The sequence below is a fragment of the Alosa pseudoharengus genome, unplaced genomic scaffold (assembly GCF_046254945.1).
Source record: "Alosa pseudoharengus isolate Yale_2024_CS ecotype anadromous, Long Island Sound unplaced genomic scaffold, YU_APseudo_1.1 YU_APseudo_1.1_scf_20, whole genome shotgun sequence".
NCBI lineage: Eukaryota > Metazoa > Chordata > Actinopteri > Clupeiformes > Clupeidae > Alosa > Alosa pseudoharengus.
In genome coordinates this window covers 19,729,954-19,746,733 of record NW_027468664.1, presented here as the reverse complement: position 1 = coordinate 19,746,733, position 16,780 = coordinate 19,729,954, and the positions used below count along the sequence as shown (strand labels likewise).

The following is a 16,780-nucleotide window of genomic DNA, read 5'->3' as shown; positions in this document are numbered from 1 at the left end:
AGTTTGATGTCGGGCGACATCGCTATTCCGATCCACACACACCTCCCCAGTGCTTCATGTAGAGCTTTTGAGCACCTTGCCCTAAGCAGGTATCAGTGCTGACTGAAAACACACAGGGTTGGGTTTTCTCAGAAGCTTTGCTTTGGTACACAAATGTCATGGAGATGGTGAAGAGATCATGTTGAACGCCCCCTCCTATTCGTCATGGTGATTGAGCAGGGAAAGATGGCCACTAGTTTAATTCTACCTGCAATTTAATGTATTTGAGTTTGTTTAGCCAGCAGCCAGACCAATGGATACCTTGTCTTAGCTGAATTACTGAAACTAAGCAGGTGTGGGCCTGGTTAGTACTTGGATGGGAGACCTGGGAGGTGTTGGTGGGTGGCCAGTGGTGGCACTCTTCCCTCTGGCCAAAAAAGATCGATCCCAATGCCCCAGTGCCGTGACGGGGACACTGCACTGTAGGAGATGCCGTCCTTCAGATGAGACGTTAAACCGAGGTCCTGACTTACTGCGGCCATTAAAGATCCCATGGCACTTATCGCAAAGAGTAGGCTAAATTCCCAACCTGGCTCATTCAATCTGGCCCCCTAATCATCCCCCACTGTAATTGGCTCATTCACTTCCTCACTCTCCACCTCAAGCTGGTGTGTGGTGAGCGTTCTGGCGCATAATGGCTGCCGTGCATCACCCAGGTGGGTGCTACACATTGGTGGTGGTTACTAGTGAGGTCCCCCCATCTACAGTATGTGACTCGCGTTGAGTCTCGAGGAAAAAAAGCGCTATATAAATGTAATGTGGTGTTGTTTTTTGTTTGGTCTTTTGTCACTTGGCAGTTACCGTATTTTCCAGACTATAAGTCACACTTTTTTTCATAGTTTGGCTGGTCCTGCGACTTATAGTCAGGTGCGACTTGTATATGAAAAATATTATATAATTGAACATGTTTTTAAATGTTAATTTATATTAACTGACATGAACCCTACATGAAACATTATCGTCTACAGCCTTGAGAGAGCGCTCTCAAATGCACAAGTCGGGAAACACACGTGCATACTTAAATCCTCAAATTACTGCCGGGATTCTATTTATAGCTGGGCCTCAGATTTGGACAAATAAAAGCCAGTATAATTTTGTTTCAATTTAACTCATAAAATAGCTCTTCTTAATAATTTATATTCTTGGTTGGTTTAATATTGTTGCCAACAAAGTCATTGTCCTACACCATGAGTCTCCAACACATTGCTCTCAAGCTACCAGTAGCACGCAGCCCCAGGTTAACCTACATTTAAACACAATTGTTGCTGCCAGGCATCAGCCTACGAATTTTATAAAAAGTAAATCATGCATAATTTAAAAAATAACTAAATTTAGGCTATCTTAGACCTCTTTGGCTATACGGAATAAGGTTTCCCTTGCAGCACAGTACACGTTCCATGAATGAATGAATGAATGAAAGCGGGTGCCTTATCTCGCAATAAGCGGATGGACATCCCGACACTCTTTCATACATGAAACTTAATTGTGACCCAATGCCATTGATAGCCTACCGGTATGCTGCTCCAAACGAAAAGTATAGGCCTATGTCTCACAGTAAAACGCAAGAAATGAAGGCCTATAGCTGACTCGAAGGCTACAAGCCATGGTCCAAATAAAGGTGCTGTGCTTTGCCCAGCCATAAATTCAGGATTCACGATAGTCTGTCCCCTAAACATTCCTCACCCGTTATCTGGACATGCATGAAAACATTTGAAAACAAAACTCACTGCCATGTAATATTTGATCGCTGTTATGCTACTAATTATCTTTCACGTGAATACGCACAGAAAGTGAAAGTAGGCCTATGCGCTCCGTGTCTGTAGCTGTCTGTTCACGTCCGCAATCGATTATAACGTTCCTCAAATGGAGAACACATCCATGTTCTCTCGCGTTATATTATAGGCTGTCATGCTTCTGTGTTTGCGGTTCCTGATCGCTAAACGTTTGTTTTCCTTTCCTCTCGATAGCGGTTGATTTAGAAGCACGTAATAGGCTATAATAATTTGACTTTAGCTGTGACAAATCCTGCTGAGAGAGAGAGAGAGCAAAGAGAGAGAGGCACCCCCAAAGTGGTCCTGCGCGCGCGTGTGTGTGTCTGCATGGGGTTCAATTGAAGTCAGAGTTGGTCCGCTTTCAGGCCAGCTCCATTATTAGATTAACGTCAGACAGCGCTGTAAAATGTGTGGGAATTTCTCGCATTATGATGGCTAGTGTTGCGGGACTTTTATATGCTCAATACTTAGTAATAATTTATGCGCAATCCCACGCTGAAATTTAGGCCCTTTTTTTCTCTCGCTCTCTCTGCGAGCATTTGTTCTGCTGCCAGCTTGTGCCAATATGCTATATCGTCCAAAATGCTTGATTGCATTGCATTCTCCACATTTTTAGCTAAAATTTCATGTACCACATCAGCATTTTTGTTCAGTGAATCTTTTGTAAATTGCTTTACAATAGCGTCGGGCACTTGTCAGCAGCCTTCGGCTTGCCTCTTGCCACTATTCACTCCTTCATCTTCAAGATTCCCTGTAGAATTCTCAATATTTTTGGCCTCAATGTGTTCAGTTACATAGTCGGTCTGTTCTTAGTCTTGGATTTTGTGAAATAAATTTCTAAATATCACCTGCTTGCTGCAGCTTCGGTCTGCACGTCCTTTTAAAACCGCATATTTTTCTCTCTCGAGCATTTAATCTGCTGCCGGCTTGTCTCTCCACATCGTCCAAAATGCTTGATTGCATTGCATTCTCCACATTTTTAGCTAAATTTTCATGTACCATATAAGCATTTTTGTTCAGTGAATCTTTTGTAAATTGCTTTACAATTACCGTCGGGCCTATATGCCTATTGCCTGGCTTGCCTCAGCTTCGGTCACGTCCTTTTAAAACCGTCTTTTTCTCTATCGTGAGCATTTAATCTGCTGCCAGCTTGTGACTCCACATTGCCCAAAATGCTTGATTGCATTGCATTCTCCACATTTTTAGCAAAATTGTCATGTATCATATCAGCATTTTTGTTCAGTGAATCTTTTGTAAATTGCTTTACAATTACCGTCGGGCCTGGCCTATCGCCTGGCTTGATTCAGTCACGTCTAAAACTGCATCTTTTTCTCTCTTGTGAGCATTTAATCTGCTGCCAGCCTGTGACTCCACATCGCCCAAAATGCTTGATTGCATTGTATTCTCCACATTTTAGATACATTTTGGTGTACCACATGGTATTTTCTTTCAGTGAATCTTTTACCTTCCTGCCCTCCTCTTGGCTGCCTTCACTCCTTCTTCTTCATTAACATTAATCTTTTTGGCCTCAATAATCCAATTACATAGTCTCTGTTTTTGGTTTTGGATTTTGTGAAATACATTTCTAAATAAATGCGACTTATAGTCCGGTGCGACTTATATATGTTTTTTTCCTGTTCATGACGCATTTTTTGACTAATGCGACTTATACTCAGGAGCGACTTATAGTCCGGAAAATACGGTAATCAGACTTTAATGGTGACCACAAGGTGATGCAACCATCACATTGCAATCATTTCTCTTCTCTTATCTATCTGCCTTTTTCTTGCCTGTTCACTCACCCACTCACTCACATGCATGCACATGCACACACACATTCTCCCCTGCAGGCATACACACAAGCACTTGTAATGCAGGCACTTCAGCTCTTTGTGTTGCAAGGCATATTCTTGATCAAGAACATCCCCAGTACAGTATCAAAATTAGGTTTGTGGTATATAGGTCATTGTTCTTGCATTTGAAGATGCTTGTTCCATTTTTAAGCGCAGTGGGTCACATTTGGTGGGAGTAACACTACATGCTCCATGGCAGATGGTTTTTTCCTTCTCTCTTCTTCCCTCTGTGTCTATGAAAGATTGAGTGGGCAGATATTGCCTCAAACCATTCTCTCTCTCTCTCTCTCTGTCTCTCTCTCTCTGTCTCTCTCGCTCTCTGTCTCTCTCGCTCTCTGTCTCTCTCGCTCTCTCTCTCTCTCTCTCTCTCTCTCTCTCTCTCTCTCTCTCTCACACACTCACACACACACACACACACACACACACACACACACACACACACACTTACTCGCACACACACACACTTACGCACTTACTCATTGATTTGCTCTTTTTGTCTCTCTTGGAAACAGTCTCTCATGGCCACCTCTTGATAAAGTTGTGGCACCTCTCCATGTGACTTTATACCAGTTTCCTCATCACGCTGTTCTCTCTCTCCCACGCTCTCTCTCTCGCACTCTCTTTCTCTCTCTCTCTCTCTCTCTCTTTCTCTTTTTGCACATTGTTTCTTAAGCCACAGGTTCTTTCCTTCTTGCATTCTGTGGCCTTTGCTCCCCAAGACCTCTTAGGTGTTTCAACCTGTGGGCGGATAGACACACAAACGTACATACGTGTACACACACACACACACAACACACACACACAGACATTTGCTTGCAGCACTGGGAGTGTACTGCGGGGGAGGACGAGTTTTGACTGAATGAGTGAGTTCGGGAGTGTGTCTGCTTGAGAGAGAGAGAGTGAGTATGCATTATGTTGGAGTTGTGTCTATGTGTATGTGTGTGTGTGTTAAACTTGATGAAGTATGTGTGTGTTGTGTGATTTATTAACTAGCCAGGTTTATTAAAGTGTGAGATGTGTGTTTGCCCACAAGCACGTTAGTTGTGTGTATGTGAGAGTACTGGGACCATTACACCCTCAATCTGCCAACCCAGCTCCTAATGACTGTCATTGAAAGGCACTGAGAACATCGTTTGGAAGAAAGAGAGGGAGAGATATATAAAGTGAGTGAGTATATGTGAGAGAGAGAGGTAGAGTGAGAGAGAGGTAGAGTGAGAAAGAGTGCATGAGAGAAATGTTTGTGTCTTTCTTTTCGGTTCTTTCACCTGCATTAATGACCTTGTCGTGTGTTTATTTTAAGTTGTTTTCTTTTATTGTCCATGTTTCATCGTTGTATTGTTGCTTTGTTTCTCGACACCATTTTGTCGATTTTGAGACCTCACAGCGCTGTTTTTTCAGCACGGTTGCATAGGTTTCAAATAGGGGCCTCAACAAAGCTTGTTAAATTGAACATGAACAGAAAGAATGTGGCTCCCTTATGATTATAAGTCAGTTAACCAGAGCCATAGAGGGAGAGATGAAGGGGGAAAAAGTAGTTGACTTTCACAAACTGTCAACTGAGAAGATTGACAGTGTGAAAAAACATAGCATATAGAGAGAAAAAATGTTGAGAGAAGGAAATGTCGTAGTCACTTAGAAAGAAATAGAGCGAGGGGAGGAAGAAATAAATTGAGATGGAGAGACCGAGAGAACATTGAAAGAGGGAGAGAGATCTTTAGAACCCCTTGTGTTGTAGCTTGGACTGGGGACTGGGTGCAGAGCCGTGCGGTAGTGTGTGTGTGTGTGTGTGTGTGTGTGTGTGTGTGTGTGTGTGGGGAGGGCGTCTGGTAGTGCCCTGCTCTGGGGCTTTGGCTCTGCCTCTGGCCGGGGTGTAAATCACCGGGGTAATTGCAGCTATGCGCGGGCCGCCCTGCTGCGGTGCGGATGCCTGTCTCTCTCTGTGCTCACCGAGGGACGGAGGGAGGGAGGGAGTGACGCGGACTAATGGGGCTGATTTGTGTCACTCACTCACAGGGGAGAGGCAGGAGCCGCGGACGGATGGCTCATGCTCGTGCTCAGTCAGGCCCCGGGGCACTGAGAGCTTGGGCCATTAATCCATCGGCTTTCGTAACTTCAGCGGTTAGTGGAGCTGGTAATAATATTAGCCAGTGTTATGGTGATGGAGTCATTGCTAACCGTAACCTCAGAAACTCCTCTCTGCCCTCCAGGGTTAAGGTGTGTGTGCAATGCATACCTCTAGTATGTGTGTCTTTTTTTGTATCAGTATGGCGATGTACACTCATACTGTATGCATAGGTGTGTGTGTGTGTTTTATCGTATGAGAGCATCACATGTCTGAAATAAACTGCATTACTAATGACTTTTTAATTGCCCCGCAACCACACCTTGTGTATATTTGTTGCGCTTGGTGCTTAGTGAGTAAGCTCTGCGCTGATGACAACAGAAAGATGATTTGTTTTGTGTCTTTGGGAACGCAGTCAATTAGGAAGGCCAATGAGAATATGTACACATTTATAAAACGGTCCTTTTGACGTTCAAGTGTATTGACCACATTCTACCCATCTCCTCTGACCCCCACAGGCACCGGTCGGGTTCCTGGCAGCCATGACATGGTGAAGGATGACCAAGGCGAGGTTTGGGGAGGGACCCAGGAACGTTGATGGCTGGATGTAGGTATGACACCCTGGTGCCAGTGCCCTCTGCTGGGCGGGTTGGGGAACTACAACCACTACACATACACGCACACGCACACATCCCTTCAGTGGTGAACAAGTAGCTGTGTTCAAGAAGAGAGTTTGTTGGTAATATTGTAAGGTTTCAAAAAGGCAATACCCGTAGTTGGATTTTCAAGATAGTGTTCTAGTTTTATATTATCGTCATTTTATTGTCAGTTTCCCCTCACCTCATTTCACAGTTTACCACCCCCCCATTCCCAATTGAAATTAGTTCTCTCAATGATATCTAACAGAGATAAACAGCTCTATCATAATTAAACCAGTTTGAATTACCATTGTGGATGAATTCTGCTATATAAATGCATTTGCCTTGCCTCCGTACCTGTGGTCTTAAGACGAAGAGGGTTAGAGCACTATAGCCCAACATCTGCCTGGTGTGAATATTCAGTCAGTGTGCCTTGCTGTGTACGTAATAGTTTGCTTTAGCAATCACCTGCAATCGTTTGCTTTCTTCCACCCATATCCTTAAGATTAACACCCACTCCATGCCACTGCCTGGTCGGTGAATGCTGCCGGGGCTGTGCAGTTAGTTGCCTGCTGTTCAGCCTCTTCAAGTCCTCCATATTTGGTGTGTGCTACATTATTTCCCTCTCTTTTATTTTTCTGCATTTAGTTTTTTGTTTGCTTTTCAGAGATCAAATGGTCTTCTAAAGAAGCCATGGGTAGCTGCTGTAGCTGTCCTGATAAAGACTCAATCCCAGACAACCATCAAAGCAAATTCAAGGTAAGGCCATGTCATTCTCTCTTCCTCTCTCTTGTTCCCACATGCTCTGTCACTCTCTCTCATTCTCTCACTCACTCTATCTCTCTCACTTGCTTTTCATGAGCTCTCGCTCACTCTTCTCTCTCACTCCCTCTTTCTCAATCTCCCACATTCTTTCATCTCTTCTCTTTCATTATCGCTGTCTATCTGTAATACATCTCCACCTTACTGCAAAGGTGTGTGTGTGTGTGTGTGTGTGTGTGTGTGTGTGTGTGTGTGTGTGTGTTAAACAATGCTTATTGTGTGATGAACACTATTTGCATGTTTGTGTTCAATGTAGGTGTTGATTATCAGTGGACTGGCCAGTTGTCTGCCTGAGTTATATTCCATGTGTAAAATTAGAATGCAGTCTTCAGCTCAAGTCCTGGTCAAGCCCAGTGTGTGTGGGTGTAGACTATGCCAGGCCTAGCATTATCCCACAGGAGGCCCTGGCTTTTTAATGGATAGTTCCTGGCATCGGGTGAAATGTAGGCACAGAAATAGTGACTATTTTTAGTATAGTGTAATATTAGTAGTACTAGTAATGCCCAAAATATGCCCAACTTGCACTTTACTGTGCACGTCATCACCTGATCTCCTTGCACGTTGTCATATTGAGTTAGTACTTAATGCTCACTCTTGAGCTCTTGTAATATACTGAAGGTTAGTTTGTTGTGCCTTACTAGTAAGTTGCTATGGGGACGTGGTGGAGCAGCGGCAGCACCTGACCGACTGAGTAACGTGCAACACAGCTTTGATTCCCAAACCCAAGCCCGACGTTCCTGTGGCTTTGGATAAAAGCATCTGCTACTGTAAAATCCCACTCGCTCCTTCAATTTCACTTGATAAGCGTCCGTCAAGTAAAAAAAATGAGTACCTATTGGAACCTGGGACATCAATTCTGACTGCGGCCCTTTAGGAGTCTGATCACCCACTGGTGCAACAGATTTTTGGAAGGATCCCGACCGCTCTCTCAGGCAGCGCTCCACCACATGGTCAAACATGACCTGCGTAATAGCCCAGGGGGTGTGTGTCATGTGACTTCTGGTGTAGGGAGCGTCCCAACAGATGACTGATTGTTGTCATATTTCAGACATCAGGCATCATTATCTACTTTGGCCACGTTAAGCCTCTTCTGCAGCATAAAGCTTCTCTTGTCCCCTCCGGAGGCCCAGGTCAACTGCTGCCAGCCTGCCCTTGGGGGGATGTGGGGATGTGGGAAGGGGGCACGGAGGGTATATGTCTCCCCTTATGGCTGTTGCCCTGTGGCCTCCTCACTCTCCCATAAAGCATGGCTAATCAGTAATGCATTGTGCCAGTGGCTTGGGGAGAGAGACACAGACACGTCTGTGATCACTCTCTAAGCCCAAACTACATACACTTTGATGGATGGTACCTTTCACGCGTATCACTTGAAGTAAAGCTCATGGAAATGATTGAAGGGAGGCCTGTTTCTTCTTCTACTACTACTACTACTACTACTACTACTACTACTACTTCTGAATTGCCCAGTTAACCTCGTGCTTAGTTCATCCACCTCTTCTGAAACATCAGTGTTACTGACAGAGTACAGTTGTTGTAGCCGACATGTTGTTCCCGATGTATGTCACACAGGTGCTTTGTGTTGGCTTGTAACTTGTGGCCTGTTGAAGGGCTGGGTTGTGAATTTCCTGGACGAGGAGTCCACTTGAAGTCTAACAGTAAGGGCACTGAATAATGTGAAGGCTGGGGCTATATGGAACGTCTCATCCAAAGCTTGACTCCTATATAGTAGTTGGTAAAGATAGCAGTGAATCGCACCCCTGTCTCACCCATGTCTCAAAAATAGGTATACATGGATATAGCCTGTGGGTCTGGACGTGCTGACCACTAGAAACAGGGGCGTCATTGTACAGTCCAGACAGACACAGTCAGGTGTCAGGAAGGCACAAGCTTAAATGGTTGTAGCCAGGCCAAATTTGCCTGGATGAGGGTGCTCTAGGTGTGTGTAGGTGGCACAGATGATGATGATGATGATGATAATTAATTGTGTCTGTCTGTGCGTGTGTGTAGGTCATAAATGTGGACGACGACGGGAACGAGCTGGGCTCCGGCGTGATGGAGCTGACGGAGGAGGAGCTCATCCTGCACACGCGCAAGCGCCACGCCGTCAGGTGGCCCTACCTGTGCCTGCGGCGCTATGGCTACGACTCCAACCTTTTCTCTTTCGAGAGCGGACGCCGCTGCCAGACTGGCCAGGGTGAGCCTCTCCTCTCTCACTCTCTCTCTCTTGCTGTGTTTCGGTGTCTGTCTTCGCATCCCCCACTCAATACAGTTCAGTTCGACGTAGCTTTGTGGGCATGACTGTTTATGTACAGTGTTGCCAAAGCACTGTGTGACGGTACAATAGGGCCTGTTGGTTGTCAGTTGAGGTCATGGGTTGGTAGGGATTTTTTTTTTCCCCAGTGGCAGCAAGGGATAGGTAGGAAATCAGTCCCTCCAGGATTTTTTGAGATTGTTGCGACCGAAAATGCCTGATTTCGTGACTAATTGTAAAAAATATTGCGATGGAAGTTGCGGTGTTTTTAGCTGTTTCTTGCGGAGAAATTGCGGGAGGAAGTGAAAATTGTAAAAATAGTTGCGATTTTTTTTAAATTGAGGGCAATTAAGGTTAGTAAGACCAAAATCACACTGATCATCTTGATGCTTATTAAAAAGGATAAGTGAAGGTAAATAGTAATTAAGGATTACAGAAAATTGAAGTACGTCTACTTTTATTTGTGTAAATGCTTTGACTGGGGTAATTCACAAAGCAGTATAACCTTATGTAGAACTGTCCAAAAAAGACAGTCCCCTAAAGAGATAGCATCATGTCATATCTTTTAATACATTCATATATTTTGTAATTCATTTTAAGTTCATATCTTTTTAATAATTCATAGTCTGTGGCCTGCATAATTACTAATAGCCAAGTAAGTATCTAGTAATTTCATATTGATTTAAATTATTTGACTACACTTCTCTTTAATGTCATTACATTGGTGGTGTACGTCGACTGCCTGCCCCTTTAAGGACGTGAGAGTAGTCTAATTACATTTCTGAGTGGATTGGAAGGCTTGCATCTCACGGTGTTCGGCTATGAGTGTAAATCACTTTTTGCATAGTGCAATTACGATATGTGGATGCAATTGGGAGTAGCCTAGTAGTAATCGGTGCCTTGGTAAGTGACGAAAACAATCGTCTTCGTGAACAGCTGTGCACTAGGCTACTTCGTTTGTTAGCTTTTTAAAAAGAGAGAATACGCTCATCCCTATACATAATGCAAGGGGTAATTAATGTAATTATAGTTCGCCTTTTATGTGTGGATTTATTTAATGTAGCCTAGACTATTTTGTGTTATTTCTTCCCCAAGCTCATAAAATAAATTTGGGTTGCACTTGCACATAAATTGACAGGGTCGGTCGGAAACCGGAACCCAAGAATTTTTTTTTTTTATGCCTAGTGATGACATAAAGGTTCAGAGAACAACACAGTTCATTTCCCAATCACCCGTTCACTTGTTCAGTTACCCCCCCACCTCTTTTGATTGTTATCTTGCTTTGTAATATGTCTGTCCTCAGTTCTTGTTTGTTTCTGACTTCAGGCCAGGAGGCTTTATCATGTGACAAAAGCATTACCCTCAGATTGTAAACAAAAGCAAATGAGAAGCTCCTCTCTGTGCATGTCGCTAATTTTCTTTGTTTCCTCCAAGTCAGATCTTGTTTGTGCTCAAGTAGACAATACACACACACACACACACACACACACACACACACACACACACACACACACACACACACAAACACTGCAAGACCTGTAACTATCACTACACAGAGATGTAGGTGTGGAAAGTCTCTGCTACACGGCCTTTTATTATTTTATTTTTTCACCGTGTTTTAGTGCAGCAACAGTTAGCCTTAGCGTTAACCTAGATTTTGCGTTGCATCACTGCTAACATCCCCACTGTGCACTTTGACTCCATGCTAACCAGACGACGAGGTCCCCTGTCTCTGGTGGTTGGTAAGTCCAGGTCCACATGACCCGGAACCTTTCCTCTCTGAACCCCCTGTTCCCCTCTGAATGCAATACTACAGCGCACAGTGCAGTATTGCTGTCCTCAGCCATCCAGGGAGAAGGTTGTGTCTGTCCCTGAAAAGCCCCTTCTCTTGTGATCCACCCCCCAGTTTGGTTGGAGTGTGCTAATTAAAAACAACAAAGTGTGACTATGCCTGTTGCTCTTGGTGTGGTGCTGTGCGTGTTTTGGGGTCTATTTTATATTTAGGTAGTTTATGATTTTGTGAAGTGTTTTTTTCCCTCCTTCCCTGTCAGTGGTAGTTTTGACTCAATGTTGCCCAGTTCTTTTTAAACTTTTTGTAGTTGGTATTACATTGAACAGCTTGAAGATGTGTGAGAGTGTGTATGTGTGTGGTCAGTGTGTGTTTTATCACCAGCAGTAGTGTTACGAATGCTAATGCTATGGTCATTTGCTCATTTGACTGAAATTCTCTATCTTTCTCTTTCTTTTCTCTTCCCTCTCTGTCCCTCTCTCTTCCCTCTCTCTGTCTCTCTGTCTCTCTCTCTTCCCTCTCTGTCCCTCTCTCTTTCTCTCTGTCCCTCTCTCTTTCTCTCTGTCCCTCTCTCTTTCTCTCTGTGCTTCTCTCCCTCCATCTGCAGGCATCTTTGCCTTTAAGTGTGCCCGGGCGGAGGAGATCTTCAACATGCTGCAGGACATCATGCACAACAACAGCATCAGCGTGGTGGAGGAGCCAGTGCTGGAGCCCAGCCAAGCCCCCGCCGACGCCGCCACTGACATCCCCCGCACACCACGCACCCCCACCAGTAAGACACACACACACACACACACACACACACACACACACACACACATTCAAGCAAGGGTGGCACTTTTACCCTCATGTGGCTGTCATCCCCACCAGCAAATTATATATACAAACACACACACACACACACACACACACACACACACACACACACACACACACACACAGGTGAATGTCAGCATGAATCAGTTGTCATCACCTGTAAGCTCACACATCCATCCTCTTAGGATGCAAATAATTAACCGTGTTGATGTGCGCTGAAATGCTCCTGTCACGTGCACTGTGATGGGTAGGTTAACCAATCAGAGGTCCGAATGAAAGAGGAAACAAATCAAGAGCGGGAGAGGCAGTGAACTAAAGGCTAAAAACAACATCCCCATGGCTGGATCATCAATGCCTGACCCTCTGTACCAAACACTCCCCCCCCACCCCCTCCCTCCCTCTCCATCCCCCTGGGGACCGGCGTGTTGTGATGTTGTTGTTTTTAGTCCACCCCCCCCAATTGGGCTGGTATTTGGGCAGCCTTTGATGTGAGGCGAGTGGAATGGAGGTTGGAGAAGCAACGGAATGCGGCTGTGTTTGGTTAAACTGTGCACTGACCTGCCAGAGCTCTACACACACACACACATACACCCACATACACAGGGCATCCACCTCCCAGCATCTTTCTCTCTCTGTCATATTCTGTCTCTCCCTCTCAAACTCCTACACACAGACGCACAGACACACACATTGATCAGCCTAATCTTGGCTCATTGGTATGGCAGCATTGAAGTTGACTGTCTCTCCTGTCTCGTCTCCTCTTGTCTTCCTTTCTTCTTGATTTGTCTTCCAAAACAATTCCAAAACAAACAGCACATTCCAAACACCGTCCTCACTAGTACTCTTATGCTTCTCTTCTCTTTTTCCATTAATCTGTTTCTGTCTGTTTTCTCTCTGTTCATTTTCTCTCTCCCCCCCCCCCCCCCCCAGCTCCAGGTTACTCAGTGCCTACGCTGCCCAATGGGATTGGGCGCTACCCCTCATTCGGCGATGCCTCCTCGCGTCCCTCCAGCCGACACCCCTCAGTGGGCAGCGCCCGGCTCCCCTCAGTGGGCGAGGAGTCCACCCACCCGCTACTGGTGTCTGATGATACGGTGAGAGAGGGAGGGAGGGAGCAAAAGACAGAGAGAGAGAGAGAGAGAGAAGGCATAACACACACCTTCATGTTTAGTTATGCCATTGTACCTGTGACTGATGGGCCACCTAGTGTTGGTTTAAGCAAGTTGCTTGTTGAATACAGTGTCATGAATAGTTACTGATATTTGCATGGGAGAAACAAACGGTGTTGAGTATTTTGGACAATTAGATTAGAAAACATGTTTTTTTATATATTGTGGGGAGTATCATGTTTTTGGCCATGTTGAATTTTACTTATTGTATGCCATTTAACTGCAGCAATTACAGGATATAGGGCAGCAGGTTTTTCAAGTTTTTGAAGCAGTTCAGTGAAATGTCATTGCATCACTTAACCCACAAAGTTAATATAATAACCAGTATGTTTGGTGTAAAAATGGTTTGCCCTGTTTGCTGAACATCTGTATCTGTCTCTATTGTATGCTTAGGTACATACGTACGTGAACACAACAGGTGTCCAGGAGGACAGGCGGAGTCGAAATAGTGTCCACGCCCCTCTGGATCTGCGGTTGTCCAATCCCGAGAGCCTGGTGCCCTCCTCGCCCAATGACGCGTCGGAAGGGCGTGTCCTGCTGGAGCCGGAGGGCGTGAAGTTCGTGCTGGGCCCCACCCCGGTGCAGCGGCAGCTCATGGCCAAGGAGCGGCAGCGAGAGTCATCGGAGAGCGGTGGCGAGGCAGTGGCGGTGTCGGGTGCCAGCGGGGAGCCTGCGGGGACCCCCCCTCCAGCTCCGCCTCCCTCGACGGGGGCCCTCAACGGCTCGGCAGCGCCCTCTTCATGCCTGTCGGCCGACTGCGACACAGGTTACGACAGTGACGAGCGCAAGGAGACGCCGTCGTCCTCGTCCACCATGTCATCCTCCACAACGACCACCACGTCAGCTGGAGCTAAAGTGTCGGTGTACGAGCACCACAACGGCACAGCGGCCGCGCCTAACCCTGCCCCGGCAGCCGTTGCCCCTGCCGACAGGCCTGCCCCTCCAACGCCAGGCCCGGCTCCTGCCGCCACCACAACGGTCTCCACTGGTGCCCGTCGGTGCCGGCCGCCCATCCCCACGCCGGACGCGCAGAACGCCAACAACTCGGCGCAGCGGCGCACGGCCCTGCTCAACTACGAGAACCTGCCGGCGCTGCCGCCCGTCTGGGAGACGCGCAAGCCTCACCCAGAGGCCACCGACGAGGAGGAGGAGGAGAACAACGTCTACGCGCCAAAGACTCCATCGCTCAACAACGGCTACCACCACCACCATCAACACCAACACCACCACCATCACCACCACCACCACCACCACCCGCAGCACACGCCCCACCCGCTCCACCTGCACCACGGCGGTCTGGATCCGCTGCACAACTACGTCAACACGGAGAACGTGACTGTGCCGCTCAGCGCGCACAAGCCGGACTCGGCCCGGCCGCCGCGACGGGACTGTGGCTCGTCCCAGCAGCCCACCGTCTTCAACTTTGACATTCGGCGCGGCGTGGGCGCGGCAGGGATTGTCGGCGTGCCCGATCCGCTGCGGCAGTTGAACTATATCGAGGTGGAGATGGAGAAGGGCTCGGACTCGAGCGGGCCGCACACGCCCAAGACGCCCACCACGCCGCTGCCGCAGACGCCCACACGCCGGACCGAGCTCTACGCCGTCATAGACATCGAGCGCACGGCGGCCATGTCCAGCCTGCAGAAGGCGTTGCCGCGTGACGATGGCACCTCCCGCAAGACACGACACAATAGTACTGACCTGCCCATGTGAGCCCGAACCCCCACAAACCTGACCCCGACCCAACCCAAGCACTGTCTCCAGTTGCACCTTTTTCGTTTGGTTTTGTTTTCTCGTCACGTCTTGTTTTTTTGTCCTTAATTTGTTTTGTTTTTTAATATCTGAAGGTTATAGGGCTGTGTTTTTGTTTTGATGACCTTCTTAAAATATCAGCTTTGTAATACAAAAAAAAGTATCACCCATTTAAAAGAAAAGAAAGAGAGATGGATAAACTAGCCAAACGAACTCCCCCTTTCTCAGCGCTTACTGGCACCAGTGCCACCGGGTACTGAAAGCTGACCTGAAAGGGAAAGCAAACTAGGTACTTGTCATATAACACACTATCCTCTTCCTTTAAAAAGCCTGACGACATTTCTCCTTCAACAAGATTCTCCAGTGCCTCAGTTTATAAAGGGTGAATGCCTTGCAAAAAAAAAGAAAGATAGAAAAGACAATTATGGGACACTATAGTGCAGGATTCATCATTGTAGTTTTCCTCAGTTGATACCTTCCTTCTTTCTGTGTTGTAATTTAAGGACCACCAGTAGGTACACTGCAGTCACTTTAGTCTACTTGGTACAGTACATGCCAAAATATCATGCCCTCTTGTACACTATAAAAAGCTGGAATTTTTATCTAGTTTATGCTGGTTGTACTTAAGGTACTCGACTGGGCATATATACACTATACATAATGTACGTCTATTTTATTTTCAAAGAGCGACCCTTTTTGCATGCACGTTTGAATCATCCTGAAAAGTACATCGCACTCACATCTTAATACCTCGGTCACAGAGAGAGTTCCCCTGGACGGTTGGTGATCGAGCATGGTCAAGTGTCCTTAATGACATTCCTGATTGTATAAAACATAAAAGAAGAATAATGAAAAAAGATTGTTTACTATACAAGAGGCAAACAGTTTCATAGGAATCTGGATTCCGACGTGTCCTCCTGTTACGTTTGTTATTGTATCATATTGTAAAATGTACTATATGCTCTAACTTGCATTATTTTGTTTTTTGTTTTTTTTTCTACCTATCTTTTTAGAGAATACATAGAACTATAGGAATTGTATAAAAGTAGTTAAAATAGATATGTTTATCAAGCCAATAAAACAGTAGTGACAAATTGAGACCCTTTTTGCCAAATCTTTTCTCACGATACAATGGTCTCTGAAATCAGGATTTCTCTAGGGGCCACCCACAGCATTATTAAACATTCCAGATTGACCTCTGTCTGAGTCCATTTTGTTCCTGGTGGGACACTGGACTGTGCAGTGAAAGGGTGTTTTCATCCTCATGTTACATACGGAAGCTAAGAATGGACTTTTTATTGACATTTCATTTTGATATTGGCTTTTTCAGGTATGGATATTAGTTTACCAAATGTTTGTATTTAAAAAAAAAAAAAAAAAAGATGAAAAGACATTGTGTATTTTGTGATATTTACATCATTATGTCATACGCCATCAGTGCCAACACCCTATTTTTTTGTAGCATGGCAAAATAATAATTAAAAAAGCAAAAATCTTACATCCTGAATGGACTTTTCTGTCATCCCAGTTATCCCTGTTATTGGTGTGTGTGTGTGTGTGTGTGTGTGTGCGTGTGTGTGTGTGTGTGTGTGTGTGTGTGCGCGTGCGCGTGTTTGGGAACAAGGCACATGTTATGTTTTAGACATAATTATGAATGGTATAGCCAAAAATTTAAGTTAGAGAACCTTGCCACCAGGTGGCAATGTTTGGATATTAAACTGTAGGAAAAGTTCAGGCTTGTGTTTGTTAATTCCTAGACAATCAACTACTATTTGCTCAGGTTATAAAAGACAGCCACAGGGTGGCAGAGTTGATGT

At 45.7% G+C, this 16,780-nt stretch overlaps 1 protein-coding gene across 4 annotated transcripts in view; it reads left to right on the top strand.

Moving 5' to 3' along the window:
* frs2a (fibroblast growth factor receptor substrate 2a) overlaps positions 1–16,461 on the top strand; it is a 47,033-nt gene extending 30,572 nt beyond the window's left edge. Inside the window, exons 1-7 of one of the 4 annotated variants that reach the window (XM_076296810.1) lie at positions 4,416–4,563; positions 6,245–6,337; positions 7,032–7,123; positions 9,194–9,380; positions 11,834–11,998; positions 12,973–13,136; positions 13,605–16,461. In XM_076296810.1, coding sequence (XP_076152925.1) covers positions 7,058–7,123; positions 9,194–9,380; positions 11,834–11,998; positions 12,973–13,136; positions 13,605–14,924 — 1,902 coding nt within the window. In that variant the 5' untranslated portion in view covers positions 4,416–4,563; positions 6,245–6,337; positions 7,032–7,057 and the 3' untranslated portion in view covers positions 14,925–16,461. Of the gene's footprint in view, positions 1–4,415; positions 4,564–4,590; positions 4,828–6,244; positions 6,338–7,031; positions 7,124–9,193; positions 9,381–11,833; positions 11,999–12,972; positions 13,137–13,604 lie in introns of those variants that run through there. The other 3 variants (XM_076296809.1, XM_076296808.1, XM_076296807.1) reach the window with 3 other exon arrangements.
* The last annotated feature ends 319 nt before the right edge of the window (positions 16,462–16,780 follow it).